At 42.2% G+C, this 16,325-nt stretch overlaps 1 protein-coding gene across 1 annotated transcript in view; it reads left to right on the forward strand.

Moving 5' to 3' along the window:
- The first annotated feature begins 1,078 nt into the window (after positions 1-1,078).
- TMEM232 (transmembrane protein 232) overlaps positions 1,079-16,325 on the forward strand; it is a 130,712-nt gene continuing 115,465 nt past the window's right edge. Inside the window, exons 1-3 of the mRNA XM_074994181.1 lie at positions 1,079-1,212; positions 10,005-10,116; positions 11,876-11,981. Of these exons, the coding sequence (XP_074850282.1) occupies positions 1,079-1,212; positions 10,005-10,116; positions 11,876-11,981 (352 nt within the window). The remainder of the gene's footprint in view (positions 1,213-10,004; positions 10,117-11,875; positions 11,982-16,325) is intronic.

The raw sequence follows: 16,325 nt of genomic DNA on the forward strand, positions 1-16,325 counted from the left end.
TTGTGTACTGTATGCATGTGAAACCTGCACAACATACAAGTATCATTTGAAAGCACTTGAACAATATCATTAAAGCTGCCTCAGGAGAATCCTAAATGTCTCTTGGAAGGATAGGCACGAGAACACTAGTGTCCTGGAAGATCAAACATGACCAGCATTGAAGCTATTATCATTTTTCAATAAGTTTGTTGGACTGGTCACTTAGTTCAAATGTCTGATCAGTGCCTCCCAAAACAGATTCTGTTTTCCAAGTTGGCGGAAGGATAGAGGAGCATTGGGGGCTAGCGGCAGTGATAAAAGGACATGCTGAAGGTACACATGAAAAAGTGGAGCATTGTTGTTGACCCCTGGGAGAACCTTGCACAAGACTGTCGCCAGGGAAGAATGGTAACCTGCGAGGGCATGGAGCAATTTGAGAGGTCCGCAGTGCAGATGAGGAGTGGCAGAGAAGAAGAATGAGCATCAGAACCAGCTCCATGCCCCTCCAAACAGCTACCAACACCTTCCCCTTCTGTGATAAGATCTGTGGCTTCAGAACCAGGCTGATTGTCCATCAATGGACTCACAAATAGGGTGACATGAAGATGTTCTACTTGATAACAACTGATCACTAAGAAAGAAGAATTTTCATTCAGTCTCCCCACCAGACTCATTCTGGCATCATACTGTGTATGTACTGGGTGTAGCACTTTCTATCTAGGAGTCTTCCATGTTAAATTAATATAGCTAACAGTTCCCTCCTTTGAATGCCCCCCGTCCATCTGTGAAGTAGGCAAATGCTGTTAATCTTATTTTACAGGTTAGAATCTATGGAACAGAGAGTTGAAACAACTTTTCCAAAGTCTTACATGACTACCTTGTTATGGTGTCTCCTAGAAAGTTTAACTGTCATCTTCTGCGAACATGCTGATGTTCTGATAAGAAGGGACACCAATATGGCAGAACACACGTGCCTTCATATATAGATAGTGAATAGCTGTTTCTCTCACTCATGGAGATGCAGTCAAAAAGAATGATTCTGTGGATTGCAACATATCCTGTATTTGTTTTGTTTAATTTTAGATTATAGCATGAGAAGATGCCAATTTTTAAAGTGCCAGTGATACACAGATTTGGAATATTACCCAGCAGGCAATATAAAGAACTCCAAAAGGAATTTTTGAGAAAATATTTTCCAAGTCGTCCATATGAAATCCACAGTGACAAACCAATGTAAGTGCAGTTTAAATATAAATCCTGAAGATCACTTTATTATGTGGTCAAAGGTTCTTTAAATTTCAGTTTCTGCTGATCATTAACTACCCGTACAGGTTACTTGAGCTGACTAACATGTTATTATCTATTTAGCCAGTCAACTCTGGGAATGTGTAAGGCTTGGAAAAAATAGTTTATTCCCAGTAAGAGCGGCAAAATAATGACATCTGTCAGGCTTGCTTTAGAGGCATTTCATGGAAGGCTTGCTCACAGCTTCCCCTTCCTCCTTATCCAAATGCTTGGGGAATTTGGGTGGTTGATTGCAAAAGCTAAAAGCAGTCCATTACTTATAATATTGGTCCTACATCTGGAAATCAGTTAGGCATCTAACTGGTGTCTAATTCAGTTGACATGTTGTACAGAGGTGTAGTTTGACTTTTATATTGGGGAGAGTGAAAAACTTGTGCACATGCATGTGCACACTGAAACCAGTTCCCTGGGCTCACTGGCGCTCTCTGACTGCCTGGAGTGGCACTTGGGCTGCTGGTGCTGGGGAAAGGGATGGGTCCGCTTAACTGGGGAGCCCCAGCTGTTGCTGGAAGCCAGTCGGGCATTGGCTGCTGCAGCAATATCACTGCTCTGGTGCTGCTGTTGCTGCTTCCCTGCTGGAGCTGCTGCTGCCGCCATCGGGAGAACTTCATATTCCAGGCTCCTGCTTCCTCCCACCCACGTCTGTATCCCATTGTCTTCCCCCATCACCCTTCACCCCTGCCCTCCCCCATGAACACTACTGTTGTACAGGAAATGGACAGGCACTAGGATCAAGGAAATGGCATCCAGCAGCCAAGGCACCAACCCGCAGTTCAGGTTAAAAATTACTCTGTCTGGTTCCCTGCAAGCTCAAGTGTGTGTGGAGAAAAGGAATCCTAGGATGAGCAGGACAGACTCTCCTCCTGGGCAGGTGGAGCAGAGCAAGCCCTGCAGGGCTGGTTGGTGCTTGCAGAAACGGGGGGGCAATGGAAGGTGACACCCCTCCCTGGGCCTCACCTTTGTTGTCGTGAGGGGGCAATGTCACCTTGCACTCCTCTAAACTATGCCTCACGTGTTTTACTATTCATATGACTACAGCAGGTCTGATTAACATATGCGTGCTTGTAATGCAAATGGCTTGCTTCCGCAAGGGCAAGATTCCCAGCCATTGTGATTTATTTGAGCAGTGTGGAAAGCTGATCACAAGGATGCAGTCTGATAAAATCCAAATAATTTGAAATCACTTAAGGCCAGATCTTTAGCTGACATCAATGGGTTTAGCTCCCTTGAAAAGTATGCAAAATTGTACACAATTCTGAAGATCCTGAAATCAAACATTCATAGATTACAGTGCCAGAATCGCTGTGATTATCTAGTCTGGTCTCCTTTAATAACATAGGGCTTACAGCTTTCACAAAACAGTTTAGCTTGAGCTCAAAATCTCCTGTTAAAATATCCAGTCTTGATTTGAAAATTGCCAGTGATGCATAAACGACCATGACGCGTGGTAGACTCTTCCTGTAATTGGTTATCCTCAGTGTTAAAAAGTATGCTTTATTTTCAGTCTGAGTTTGTCTAACTTTAGCTTCCAGGCATTGCATTGTGCTATGCGTATGTCTGCTAGTCTGAAGATCCCATTAGCACATACTTATTCCTCAGCAGGTACTTCTGTACTGTGATTGTCATCCTTTAACCTTTTCTTTGTTAGACTCAAGGAAGTTTATTACTTAGTTTATTGCTACAAGGGATGTTTTCTAATTCTTGTGGTTCTTTTCTGAGCCTTCTCCAATTTATTAACACCTTGATTGTGCACCCCAGATATATTTCTGCTGGATAAGGCCACAGCACATCAACCTAAAACTTGAAAAAATACCTAAACCAATCACGCAGAACCAGGTTATTCTTCTCCATTTTAATTTGGACTTTCTAGCAGTTTCTCTTTGTTCTAGTGAAATCCAAAAGGAAATGACTTAAGGGGCATAATCCTAAATCAGAGAGCTGCAATATAATAGAAAGTTGAGCTATAACACATAGTTGTGTGTTCCCCAAAAACAAATCTACTTGAAAACCTTTTCCATCTGTCAGGTGCATTAATCTGCATCTTGTACTTTTTGTGAAACTATATACAATTTCTCTAATGCACTGGGGGAATGATCGTGATGACAAGCAAATTTGCTCTACAGAAAATTGATATTGAAATTGATATTTGTATCATATGTTTTGACTTTTTCCAAGAAGCAGATTGGTAACAGAGGTAAGGATCTCCATGGTGACACTCTTATGAGGAATAAATCTGCTCGGGAATGTATTGACCAGACTGCAGGCTACTGCCTGTAGTTCACTTACTGCTTATAGGACAACTGGTTTGTCAGTTAACTGAGACATAACATAATACAGCATGATTGCAGAAAAATGCTCTTCCTGTGGTGATATTTGTTTCACTGTTCAGGAGGATCTTTGAACAAAGTATTTGGTGTAGCAACATGACAGAGTGGGTCATGATTCTGCTTTAGCGGGGTCATCAGCATTGATGTTAGGCTTGCTTGGGCTTGAGATTGCAGCCAAAGTCCAAGCCCCACTGCCTAGGGCTGAAGCCCTCAAGCTTTGGTGCCCTCCAAGGTGTGGGAGCTTTGGCTATGACTTTGATCCTCCCGCCCAAGGTGGTGGTGCTCAGGCTTTGGTTCCCCTTCCTGTGGTGGTGGAGTAATTTTGATTATCAGAAGGGTGTCACAACGCAAAGGAGTTTGAAAGCCCCAATGTAGTGCTTTGGTATACTCTGCTAGTTGGTCCTTACACCAGTTAAAGAACAGAAGTTGTTAGTAATGTTTTGGAGCTGACAGTTTTTGCTGCCCAGTTGCTTACTGGTTTTTTCCCTCTGTCTGTAATGCTCTGTCACTAGACTCTAATGCCTGTATTTGTAAAGACTTTCTTTTTGCATCAGTCAGCTATTGGCTAGAAATAACTACATTACTTTGCCATTAAATATTCAAGATGAGCTATGGCAGACTGTAAGAAGCACCCAATTAAGCAGTTCAGCCTCTACATATAAGGCTACAAATGAGCAGTCTTCTATCTTTTCAGTAATGCATCACTGACGGGTCAGAAATTACTATATGTAAAATAATTGATAAGGCACAAGTTATTTGTAAAATACATAGTTGGAATAGAAAAGCAGGTCAGAGAGGTGATTTTGCCTTAGGCCCTTCCTCTGACTTAGGGGAAAATGTAACTTACGTTCCATTTTTCTGCTGCCTGAGGAAAGCTGAAATGCTATATCTAATCTCAGTACTTTCTATTTCTGATGGGTGTTCTGTATTACAGAGTCATAGAAATCAGGGATGGAAAAACATGTTAGTTTTTAGTCATCCCCTCAATCCAGCTCATATAACCTGGTGAATCACCAGAAATTAAAAAAAAAAAATGGGAAAAAATATGTGCCCTGTTTTTCTGGTTTGGCCAAGTCAAATTAGTGCAAGACAAGAAATGGGGAATGAGGCAGGGAAGTTGGTTTTGTGTGACTGGTGTGCACCCCATATCCTGCAAATGACCACACTCTGGGCCCTCACATAAATTACTGTAATCTGAAAGCACGTGATAAACTTCTCTGTTAGTTTATTTATATTGAAATTACCACCATATATATGCCTGCCATCTACTGATTAACTATCACCTGTCTTAAGTTAATGAGAGAGGCGGTGTTGTTGCAGCTGTGGAGAACTCTGTACAAACATGGAAGTTTGCCCCTTGTGCCAAATATACACACATACATACATACATACATACATATATATATATATATATATACACACACACATATATATATATATATATATATATATATAAATCTAATGGAAGATATTATCTTGTCTCTTTAATTGGTTGACACACATGTGCTTAATTTCTGATGCCAACTCACTGCTTCTAAGCATACCTACTGCCAGGCCTGCCAACAAGAATTCCAGGCCTTTAGATCGTACTGTCAATGGACCTTCTATCCCCCTCATTTGGATGGAGCCATAAGACATACCGCCCCCCCCAGCATAACCCTGAGTGCCACCCCTCAACCAGAGGACAACCTTGTCAGTTGCAGCCACATCCACCACCTGCCTGGAGGACTCCGACACCATCTGCAGACCCATCTCCCACCTACCTGGGAGAGTCCCACACCAGCAGTATCTCGCCTCCTTTCCTGCACACAACCCACGCTATTTCGTAAAATCATACAACTGGAAGGGACCTCTAGAGCTCATCAAGTCCAGTTCCCCGCACTCATGGTGCACCAAACACCATCTAGACCAGCTCTCGGCAAAATACATCCCGCAGGCTGAATCTGTCCCACCAAGGCATTAGATCTGGCCCTTGGGAGCCTCTGCTGGCTCCATGCCTGCCCTGACCCTGCTCAGCACTCGGAACAGCCAGCTACAGAGCCATGTGTATGTTTGTGAGCACTGAGAGTCTGGGGGAGGGAGGCATCTCATGCTGACCATGCCTCAGCAGCTCCTATTGGATGGTTTCTGCCAATAGGAACTTCCTGTTGGCAGGACAGGCAGCATGTGAAGTACTTTTCCCCTGGGCTACCAGAGTTCAGTTCAGAGCTGCACACGAAGCCCCTGCAGCAGCTTTGAGCAGGTGTGGGGACTGGGAGGGCTGGGACCCTGACTAAGGTACCTGCTGTGCTGCCAGCCAGGAGCCACCCAGGTAAGCACCTCTTGGCCAGAGCCTGCCTCTGGCACCCCAGCCCCTCCCTCTCCCAACCTTCTGCCCCCACAACCCTCTGCACCCTCTCTTTTACTCAAACTCCATGTAATCCAAACCCTCTTCACCCTCACTCCTGCACCCATATTCCCTCCCTGACCCTGCTCCTCCTCCTACATCCCTCTTCTAGGTCAGAATCCTCTTTTGCACCCAGACCCCCTCTCAGACTCTGCACCCCCTCCACCTTCCCAGATCCACACCCTCTTCTGCACCCCAGTGACTTACCCCAAACTCCCTTCTCCCAATGCCCAGTGCTTTTTTCGTGTCAGTACTTCCTGGTACTGAGTACTGACACCTCAGCAGCTCCAGCCATGGAATTTCCTGGGGGCTGGGGTTCAGCGGTGAGCCGGCTGAACACCAGCTCCTTTGTTTTTTCACAAAAAAGGTGCTGACAGTGTCTCATTTCAAAAGGAAACAAGAGGCTTTGTGGAGGGCTGACAGAAATCAGCATGTTCCAGGATCCCAGCTGTGTTTGAAATTTCATCATTTGAAAAATTAAAAGTTATTCTGTAACATCAAATTTTTCTTCCCCTCTGCTTAAGAAGTTTGTTTTCTTCTATAAAATTTTCTTCCCAGGTAGAAACTGAATGAATATCATGAAACCCATTTATTGACTATCAGGAAACATATGTTTGTTGCCAAATATACAGAGAAAGAGGGTCAATTCCCTTTCCCCTCCCCGCTACCTGTCTTAACCTTAAAGCATAGGAGCCCTGCTGAAAGAAACTCTCTTATACTTTTTAAGACTCAATGAAACAAACCAACCTGGAATACCCGATATAAATTGTGCTTAAAAATATTGGAAAATCTAATATGAGTTCCACAGCAGTCTCCGATCTCATGAATACAAGCATCTTTCATGGAATATTTCCAATATCGCAAAATCCATATCTACGCAAACCATTTTTTGTTTCTGTTTCCAGCCTGTGGACTACCAAGCCCTCATGCTGAAACAATGCAGCAGTGAGAGACCATATGAAAGCCAAGACAGCCCATAGGCTGTCAAACTGCTACCCCTCAGCATCCCCTACCCCGGTAAACCCCAATGGAACCCCACAATGGCTCATGGAAAACTGATGTTAAAAATGGAGGCTGTAACTGAATTCAAAACAAAACAAAAACCAAAAACAAACAGAAGACTCTGCAGCCTTGAGAAGACAACACTTTGCACTACACCCAGAGCTGGGCTTAGGGGCCAGCAAGCCAGGTGGTTGCCTGGGGCTGCCACTTTCAAGGGGCTGCCAATAATTTGGTCTGGTGTGTTGGGCTTGGTTGCTGTCTTGGCGGCCATCTTTCCCCCATGCTGCACACTCCCAAGGGGGCACTCACCTCCCAGGCCGGCCCCACCTCAGTGCCCATGCTCCTGTGTGGCCCCTGCCATTCTGCCTGCGCTCCCTGACAGGCTCTCCACTCCTGGGGTGGCCCTGGCTGGGCTGCCTGTGCTCCTGGCACAGCCCCTGCCATGCTGCCTGAGCGCTCTGCTCCCAGGTGGGTGCTTTGCTCCTGGGCCAGCTCCCTCTGCGCTGCATGCGCTCCCAGGTGGCCCCTCCACTCCTGGGTGGCCCCCACCACTCTACAGGCTCCAGGACTGGGCTGGCTGTTTGATGCGGAGCTGGGGCGGAGAACTGGGCTTGGGACTATTGTGGGGGTTGCCAAAATTTGCCTGGGGCCACCACTTGGCTAAGACTGTCCCTGACTACACCACTGGGATAACATGACCATAAAACCAGTATAGCCAACCCACAAGGAATCACCCCAGTGTCTATGTCTAGCCCAGAGGGATTTGTCAGCAAAATGGCTGTTTTGTCAAGAGAACCTGCGGAGCGTCCAGATCCCCACGGATGTTCTGTCCACAGCAAGTTGTCAGAACACAGCGCTTTTGTCAACAGCTGTACCCCGCTCTCCGTGAGGAAGAGCACCTCTGTTGAGAGAGAGCTCTTGACAAAATGCCAGTCTGGATGTTCCGGGGGAACCTTCTGTTGACAGAAGAGGCTTCCAGGATGCCGCACAACCTTGTCTGCTGTGCTTCCGGGTGGCCATTTTGCTGACAGCGTGGCTGGGCAGTCTGACCGCTCTCTGTCAACAGAGCGGATCGCTCGTTCGATAGGGCTTTTGCAGTCTGGCCACGATCTGTTAACAGAAGTTTGTTGCAAGATATCTTCTGATGCAAACTTCTGCTGACAAAGTCTGTAAGGATATTTCTGATACTTGTAGTGATCTCAGGCAAGTCACTTAACTTAATGGACACTTGCAGTAAGTAATTTTCTTCTCCCTCTTCCTCCCCTTTTCTCCCCCTGCTTTCTGTCCTATGTAACTGTTTTGTTCATTTAATCCATAAAATTCATTCAGGTTTTTTCTATCTTTCTGTTAAATTCTCATTGTGCCAGTTTAATTTTTTTCAGAATTCCAGACCTGAAGAAGTGAGTGTGTCCCACAAAAGCTCATCACCTAACGAATTGTCTTGCTAATCTTTAAAGAGCTACATGACTGCTTTTCCGTTTTGTGAAGATTCAGATGAACACAACTATTCTCTGTGCCTATAAAGATATGTCTGCTCTGCAGCCAGGAGGTGTGATTCTCACCACAGGCTAGCTGTGCACAGACTAGCTCACCAAAAATAAGAGTGGCCTGAGTGGCTCAGGTAATACTTTGGGCTGGCTACCTAAACTCAGTCCTGTCCAAGATCTTATGTATGTACTCAGCTGGCTAGACCAACCTGCCATCCAGGCCATCACGAGCACAGTGCTGTTTTAGTGCACTAGCTGGAGTAGAGTTGGTCTGTGTATGTCTACCCAAGCTGGGAATTACACCTCCCAGCTTCAGAGTAGATACGCATTATGGCTACGTCTGCCACATTTGGGATTGTTATGCCGACATCCCTGAACACCTCATTCCATGAGGAAGAAGGGATGTCTTGACAGGGGGTTTCTGACATTTGACCCCTCTCCTGACAGAACTGTTGGCAAAAGATGCGCAAATGCCTTGTGCAATTTTGTATCTTTTGCTGACAGTTCTCAGCAATTTATACACAGCCTGTGAGTGAGACTACATTGCCATAAAGCCTCTGTAGAGGATGGTGTGTGACTGATGCCCCTGCTGTCAGCATACAAGAGCAAAAAGGATGAGTGGAGTTCTAGCCATATTGAAAAGTTAGCGGTGAAACTCCCAATATAGGACCAGTGTGACTACCAAAGTGAGCATCTGGCTGGGACAATCTTGTGCAGTGCCTTTCCTTGGCTGAATTTTCAGCATCCCTATACCTGTCAAAATCCAATGTAGATAAGTAGCAGAGAGGGAGCCGTGCTAGTCTATATACTATCAAAACAAAAAAGCAGTCAAATAGCACTTTAAAGGCTAACAAAATAGTTTATTAGGTGAGCTTTCGTGGGACAGACCCACTTCTTCAGACCATAGCCAGACCAGAACAGACTCAATGCTTAAGGCACAGAGAACCAAACACAGTAATCAAAGTTGACAAATCAGAAAAAAATTATCAAGGTGAGCAAATCAGAGAGCAGAGGGGTGGGGGGTCAAGAATTAGATTACGCCAAGTAAGACCACCCCCCACCCCTCTACTCTCTGATTTGCTCACCTTGATAATTTTTTTTCTGATTTGTCAACTTTGATTACTCTTTTTGGTTCTCTGTGCCTTAAATATTGAGTCTGTTCTGGTATGGCTCTGGTCTGAAGAAGTGGGTCTGTCCCTTGAAAGCTCACCTAATAAATTATTTTGTTAGCCTTTAAAGTGCTACTTGACTGCTTTTTTGTTTTGACAGAGTAGATAAGAGCAGGCAAAACAGTCTGTACAGGCTGATACTTTACAATAACTATTATATTAGAAAAACAACATATTACAACTTTACTTTTTTTTACCCTACTTTTTAGTTTAATTTACTTTTAAAAAATCTGCATTAAATAAACCCCAGAAAACTAATACTGTCCTTGGACACTTTTCTAACACTTGGAAATAAACTGTTTCGGAAGTGAAACATGTAAGTGCAATGATATTTTGGATATTTCTTTAGCAATCCCTTGGAGATCACAGAAAAATTCATTCAGAAGTTCAATGATGCAACAAATCCACAGGATAAAGAAGACTTACTAGAGCTAGCTAAGAAAATGCTTGCCAGATGCAAGGTTTGTGTGCACAAATAAGGGGTAATTTATTTTACTTATTCATGGCATTTGGATGCTTTGTTTCTTTTATTTAAAACACGAAGTGCAAACTTGTTGGGAGAAAGGATTGTGGGGGAACCAGAGGAGCAATAACAAATTATAAAGGAAATGTAATAGTTAATATCTAGGCTCTCTGTTACATATATTAATTTAGCCAGTAAAGGGGCATGTATATACCCCTGTGGACCATCTGTCCTAGGATCTTGTCATTGCTTAATATATATTTTTAAAAAGAGTATAGTAATAGAATATTATACAGCTTTTCACTGGTGTACACCTGAATGGACCTATTTTAAGTTTCTTTAAGAGAACTTTTAGCAATGTGCAGCAGTTAGCTCTTTAGCTGGTATGCTGTTTTGTCTTGTTTTCATTTTGATTTGTCCATTAAAATGTTTGCAACTGTTTTGAAGAGTGAAAACAGTAAATACTGCACTTTGACAGCCCTAAATGATTCCTTGTGGGCTTACTAAGCCAAAAACAGATGATGTGTAAAAACAGACTAGCCATTCAAATTTGAAAGATATTAAAAAAGCAATTTAAATGGCATTTAATAGGCCTTAAAGAGAAGGCTGTGGTGCTAATACAGCTTCTGCACACTTGGGCCCTATTTGCAAATAATGGACTTTCAGTATGACTATTATCTTTTTTTTATTTTAATGGACCTTCTGCTTGGCAGGAAAGGTACATTGGCTAACAGTGTTCCAGACCTCCCCTTTCTCTTGTATAACTGGCACCATGAGATAGAGGCATATTAGTGAGATTTGGCTGATTTTGTACTTGTGTGTAGATTTCCATTTTCATCAGATTGATTCTAGACTTTCTTCAATTCTAGGAGAATACTGTATCCTGACATTGCATCCATCCTAGTGAACAGGAAGGCAGAACTAGAAAACTGCCTTATCTTAGTGCACTTACTAATTGTATTAATTTTGTCACCACAAGGGCACAAAAGCTGTTGCCTTCTCATCCTTCACTGTTGTGCCAATACTCAATTTGGGTTAGGTGAGAAAAGCCAATTTCAATGGCAAAAACAATAAAAAGCCAATAAATACAACCAGTTGCTAGAATGCAGAAGGGAACTTAATGGAAAGAATGTTAAAATAAAATAGTTTCCCAATGTTGATCCCAAGAGCTAAATTCATGCACAATGTTAGGAAAAATCAGATGTAATGTTTTATATGTTTTCCTTATTTAAGCAAAAGAAGTAAGTAAAATGTGCTAGCATTTTGACTTTGAAATCCTCCCTAAAAAGGATATCTATTCAAAGTATTGATGTGGACTAGAGTTTGATCTAAAAGCTGCAGAAGGCTAAAGTTTCTGAGACGTATATTGTCAGGATAGCATATTGTTGATTCCATAACAATTTCAACCCTACAGAGTTAGTCATAACAGTGGCCTTTTACTAAGTCAGCGTAGTCACTACTGTGATTCAGAGATGGTAGTTAAGTGTTTTTCAGGCAAGGTACTTAAGAGAGGTAATAACACTGTAATAAAGTATTCCTAGTCTTAATTAAGTGTTAACCCAAGAGATTACGCATTGCTGCCTCAATTGTTCCTGCTATTGTGTTTTGCATCAGCAAACTCTTACCAATGATGCCTTTAAAATGAACATTTTTATTTCATATGAATTGGTTGGAGGAAAAAGTTTTATTTTAAACTAAATGAAAGCAAAACACCTTTGCCTTTTTTCTTTACCCTTTCCCTCTTTTTTTCCAAACAGAGAAGATTAGGCCTTCGTATGTTAGGTTCTGGGAAGCATGTGGACCTCCCACTAGCGTGGACTGAAGCAATTATATTGGCTCAGTGCAAAGGTGAAATCCAGGAAGGTACAATCTTCTTACATTATATTTCTGTTAACTACTTTAGGATTTTTCTAAATGATCAGTAAAAGCAAACTGAGCTCACTCCCAACTATGAAGACTTGGAAGAAAGCCAAGACAAATAAGAATTTTTTTTTTCCACTTGCAGAAAGAAATTTTACAAATATATGCGGAAACCATGAGGTTGCTGTACTGTTTACAGAGTATTTCAGAGACCTCTGTTTTTATGTTTGATTTGTTAAATTGCAAAATCATTACCATTTAAGCACGTCTTCATGACATTACCTTGTAATCTGTCTCCAAAATCAGTTACTAATTAAATGTAATTTAAAATGACATTTAATGATCTTAAAGGGCTTTAAATAACTTCTTGTTTTTACCTTTCCTAATTATGCCCATTAATAAAATTGCAGAATACTGAGTTCTGAAGACTTTTTAAATGAAAATGTTAACTTGTTGTTTCAGTCTAAAATGCTCTTAATTGTGATAGTCCTTCCTTAGTAAAGTCAGGTAAAGAGAGACTCCTGTGCAGATTCCTGCATGCACACGAAGGTGTTTTCACTTTTTTTACTGAAAGATAGCATTTCATTTATAATAAGATTTATCAAAATAATGTCCAGGCGACATTACAAAAAATCAGGTGTAATGTACTGTAAATCCATAAGCATTGCACATACCTTAGTTTTTCTGGTCAGGCTGGAGAACAGATTCAGTAGAGTGGCTAAAGAGGGGATCATGCAATCCTACATATTTGAAACAGAAATGATGAAATGAGTGCATGTGCGACATCTATGCTCTACAGTCTGCACAACTGATATGTAGGACAAAGCAAAGTCACCTGACTCCTATATTAGAGATGCAATGGAACTCGTGCTCTTTTAAAACTATACAGGGTCATTCCAAAAGTACAATGGGACACCATGCGAATCAGCTTGCCAATAGAGTGATATTGCTGATTAAAAAAATCCTGGGATGGGGGAGTGGGAATAAGTACAAACATTCTCTACATTTTACTGCAATATCGGATCATGATTAGAAGGTCTTTAGATGTAGGTTTTGGATTTTTTGGTGTACTTTGAGATTATGACTGCGACACGTGAAAAAAAGCAAATCTACCAAGGAAGAGGATGCAATTCAATAGCGTGACTGTGAAAGCAATATCAGGACTACTATGTAATCTTCGGCTGCTTTTATTAAGCTGGGTATTCTTCAGGGGTTTGTGGATATTGTGATATCAATAAAAACTACTCTAATGGGGAATAAAAAACATAGAGGGAGTGCAGAGATCAATATGCTCCTCACTGTGCTTTTCCTGGTTTTTCCTTTCTCATTTTGTAATTTTGGGCTGACTTAAACGTTATTTGTTTTGTAAGTTGCAGGGTGTGAGTAAGAAGCTGAAGCCTAAGGCACTTGATTGAAAAGTGCCCTTTTTCTCTTCAGATTCTCTTACTGCTAAAAATCATATGCATTTTAATTTGGTGATGCTGATGACTAGATTATCATAAGACAATAATGTTCACAAAGTTACATAGTCACTTGCATTCTGTAGTTCAGTGACCATTCGTCCCGTTTTCTCCAGGACAGTCCATTATTTAAGCTGTCTCACAGGCATCCTGACTTTTTTAAGAATATGAGCAAATTGTCCCATATTTTGTGGGGTGCATGCTCCCTGGCACACAGTGTCTTAAGGTGTCAGCCCCCTCTGCCAGGGAGCTCCTCCGCTGGGTGGCTGCCCCATTTCCTGGTACTCCAGAGAAGCAGCCCCCATGACCAGTGAGCCCAACCATGGGGTGACTTCTTAATTCCCTGGTGCCCCCCTGCTGGGAGGTTGTGGAGCCCCCATTCCTGGTGCCTTCCTGTGGGGCAGCTACCCTCATTGCTGAGGAGCCTGACATGAAACAGCAGCCCCCCATGCCCAAAGGCCAGTGTCCTATATTTGCCATAGGGCAATGTGGTCACCTTATTCAGTAAACAAATAAATAGTAAGCCAGACTCATTATGATGTAACCCAATTAATGTCAATCCAAGAAAGCTAGGGATGAATTTGTCTCTGTATGCTGGTTTCTTCAAGAACTGAGAAGTCTGAGAAGGTATTATACAAAATCTTATCGGTGACTAGGAGAACAATGTTCAGAGCTATGAAACTTATGGGGGAGGAAAAAGCCCAGAGCTGTCAGCTGATCAAAGATCATATCATTGAAAATGACCGATAATTTGGAATATAAGATGAATGTAAGAAACATCAGAATTCTAGAAGTTCTAATTCTGTGCATTCTACTGTCGTGTTGGGAGACTTATAAGTTCTTTTGATGGATAGTTTGATAAGATTGTGAAACAGGTTTTTGTCATTGCTGAAAAAGGTCGTTCAAAGATCTATTACAATTGGGAAGGAATACTGTATTAATATGTGGATGCATTTTTCTTATGGAGGGTCAAATATCCCTCTTTTAGGTCATGTGACTTAGAAGCAGTCTACCAATATCAACCAGCCACCATCAAATTGTTAACTATTTAAAAAGTAATAATAATACAATAGCTGCACCACTTAGGCTAAGTCTACACTAGCTCCCGCCTTTTGAAAGGGGAATGCTAATGAGACACTTCAGGATATGCTAATAAGGCACTGCCATGAATATGTAGCACCTCATTAGCATAATGCCAGCCACGGCGATTCAAAAGTAGCGCTTTCGAATCGTGTGCCACTCGTGTAGACGGGGGCCTTTCGAAAGGACCCCCCAGTCTTCAAAAGCCCCGTATTCCGATTCGATTCTTATTTATTCCACTTTTGAATCACTGTAGCTGTCATTATGCTATTATATTCATGGCAGCACCTCATTAGCATATCCCGAAGTGTCACATTAGCATCCCCCCTTCGAAAAGCTGGGGCTAGTGTAGACATAGCCTTAATATTAAATCCGTATTCTGAGAAATTATGTGTCTCATTACTATTGTTTGTCCCTGTAGGCCACAATCATGCAACAGTATTCACAAGTATAAAGCCCAAGGCCCTCATGGAGTCCCTTTAGCAGGAACCTCTGTTTTATTCAGACATGAGGATGCTCTTGTCATTCAATAAATAATGGAAGAACATTGTTTTCACTGGCTGCTTTTCTGGAGAAAAGGCTTTCACATAATTAATAAATAAAAGCATTACCCTTTTCCTTTTTATTATTTTGGAGAGGAAAAAGATATAAGAATTTTGCACAGCAGACAGGAGCAAGGAAGGAGCTACAGACTGAACCTCTCTCATCTGGCACCCTTGGTATCTGACTGGTGCCAAACAAGAGATTTTGTGTGACCACGGGAGGTCAAAATTCTCTAGCACATTACCAACACTGCCACTGCTTACTGCATTCTGAGAAGACAGGTGGAGATGAATTAGAGCTAAATAACAGCACAGAACACTTAGAGCCAGGACAGGTGACCGTAAACAAACTTTATGGGACTGTGGGAAACTTGGACGTGGCCATAATAAGTGGTTGTGTAGCTAACTAAAATCATGCCGGATTAAGGATGTTGCCAGATGAGAGAGTTCTGGATTAGAAAGGCTGAACCTTTAGTACATACACACATGATAGTAAGCTCACTGGGAAACGGACTGTGATTTACAGTTCTTAGCACAAAATATTCCCTAACCAGTTGAGATGTTTACATTCAATAATAATATTCACCATCAATAATAATATTCTTCTATTTTTGGACAAGTGGAACTTTTGTTCAAAAAGTGGCTGGGAAATTTGTTGCACAAAGACTGATCCAACATATGTATGGGCAAGATGAGACAGTATTGAAGCTGGAAGATTTAGGAACATGGTTATACGCCTGCTGCAGGATTTGTGTATTTGTGTTGCGAAACGGGGGAGAGATTCTTCTTCCCACAGACTTTGAAAGTTGACAGTTAAGGCAGAGGAATTTTAAGTCAAGAATGAGGAACTTTGGCAGGCACAGATAACAAGCAGTCATTTTTGGAAATGAGCTTTTGTGAGTAAGACCCACTTCCTCAGATGATGATGATGATGATTGTTGCGATCTGAGCAAGTGAGGGTTACCGACGAAAGCTCACGACCTAATAAATTTATTTATCTTTCTTTATTCATGACCTGGATGAGGAGATGGATTGCACCCTCAGCAAATTTGCAGGTGACACTAAGCTAAGGGGAGAGGTAGATATGCTGGAGGGTTACAATCGGGTCCAGAGTGACCTACACAAATTGGAGGATTGGGCCAAAAGAAACATGGTGAAGTTCAACAAGGACAAGTGCAGAGTCCTGCACTTGGGATGAAAGAATTCCAAGTACTGTTACAGGCAGGGGACCGACTGACTAAGCACTAGTGCAGCAGAAAAGGACC

This window comes from Carettochelys insculpta, chromosome 5 (genome assembly GCF_033958435.1).
Source record: "Carettochelys insculpta isolate YL-2023 chromosome 5, ASM3395843v1, whole genome shotgun sequence".
Taxonomy (NCBI): Eukaryota; Metazoa; Chordata; order Testudines; family Carettochelyidae; genus Carettochelys; species Carettochelys insculpta.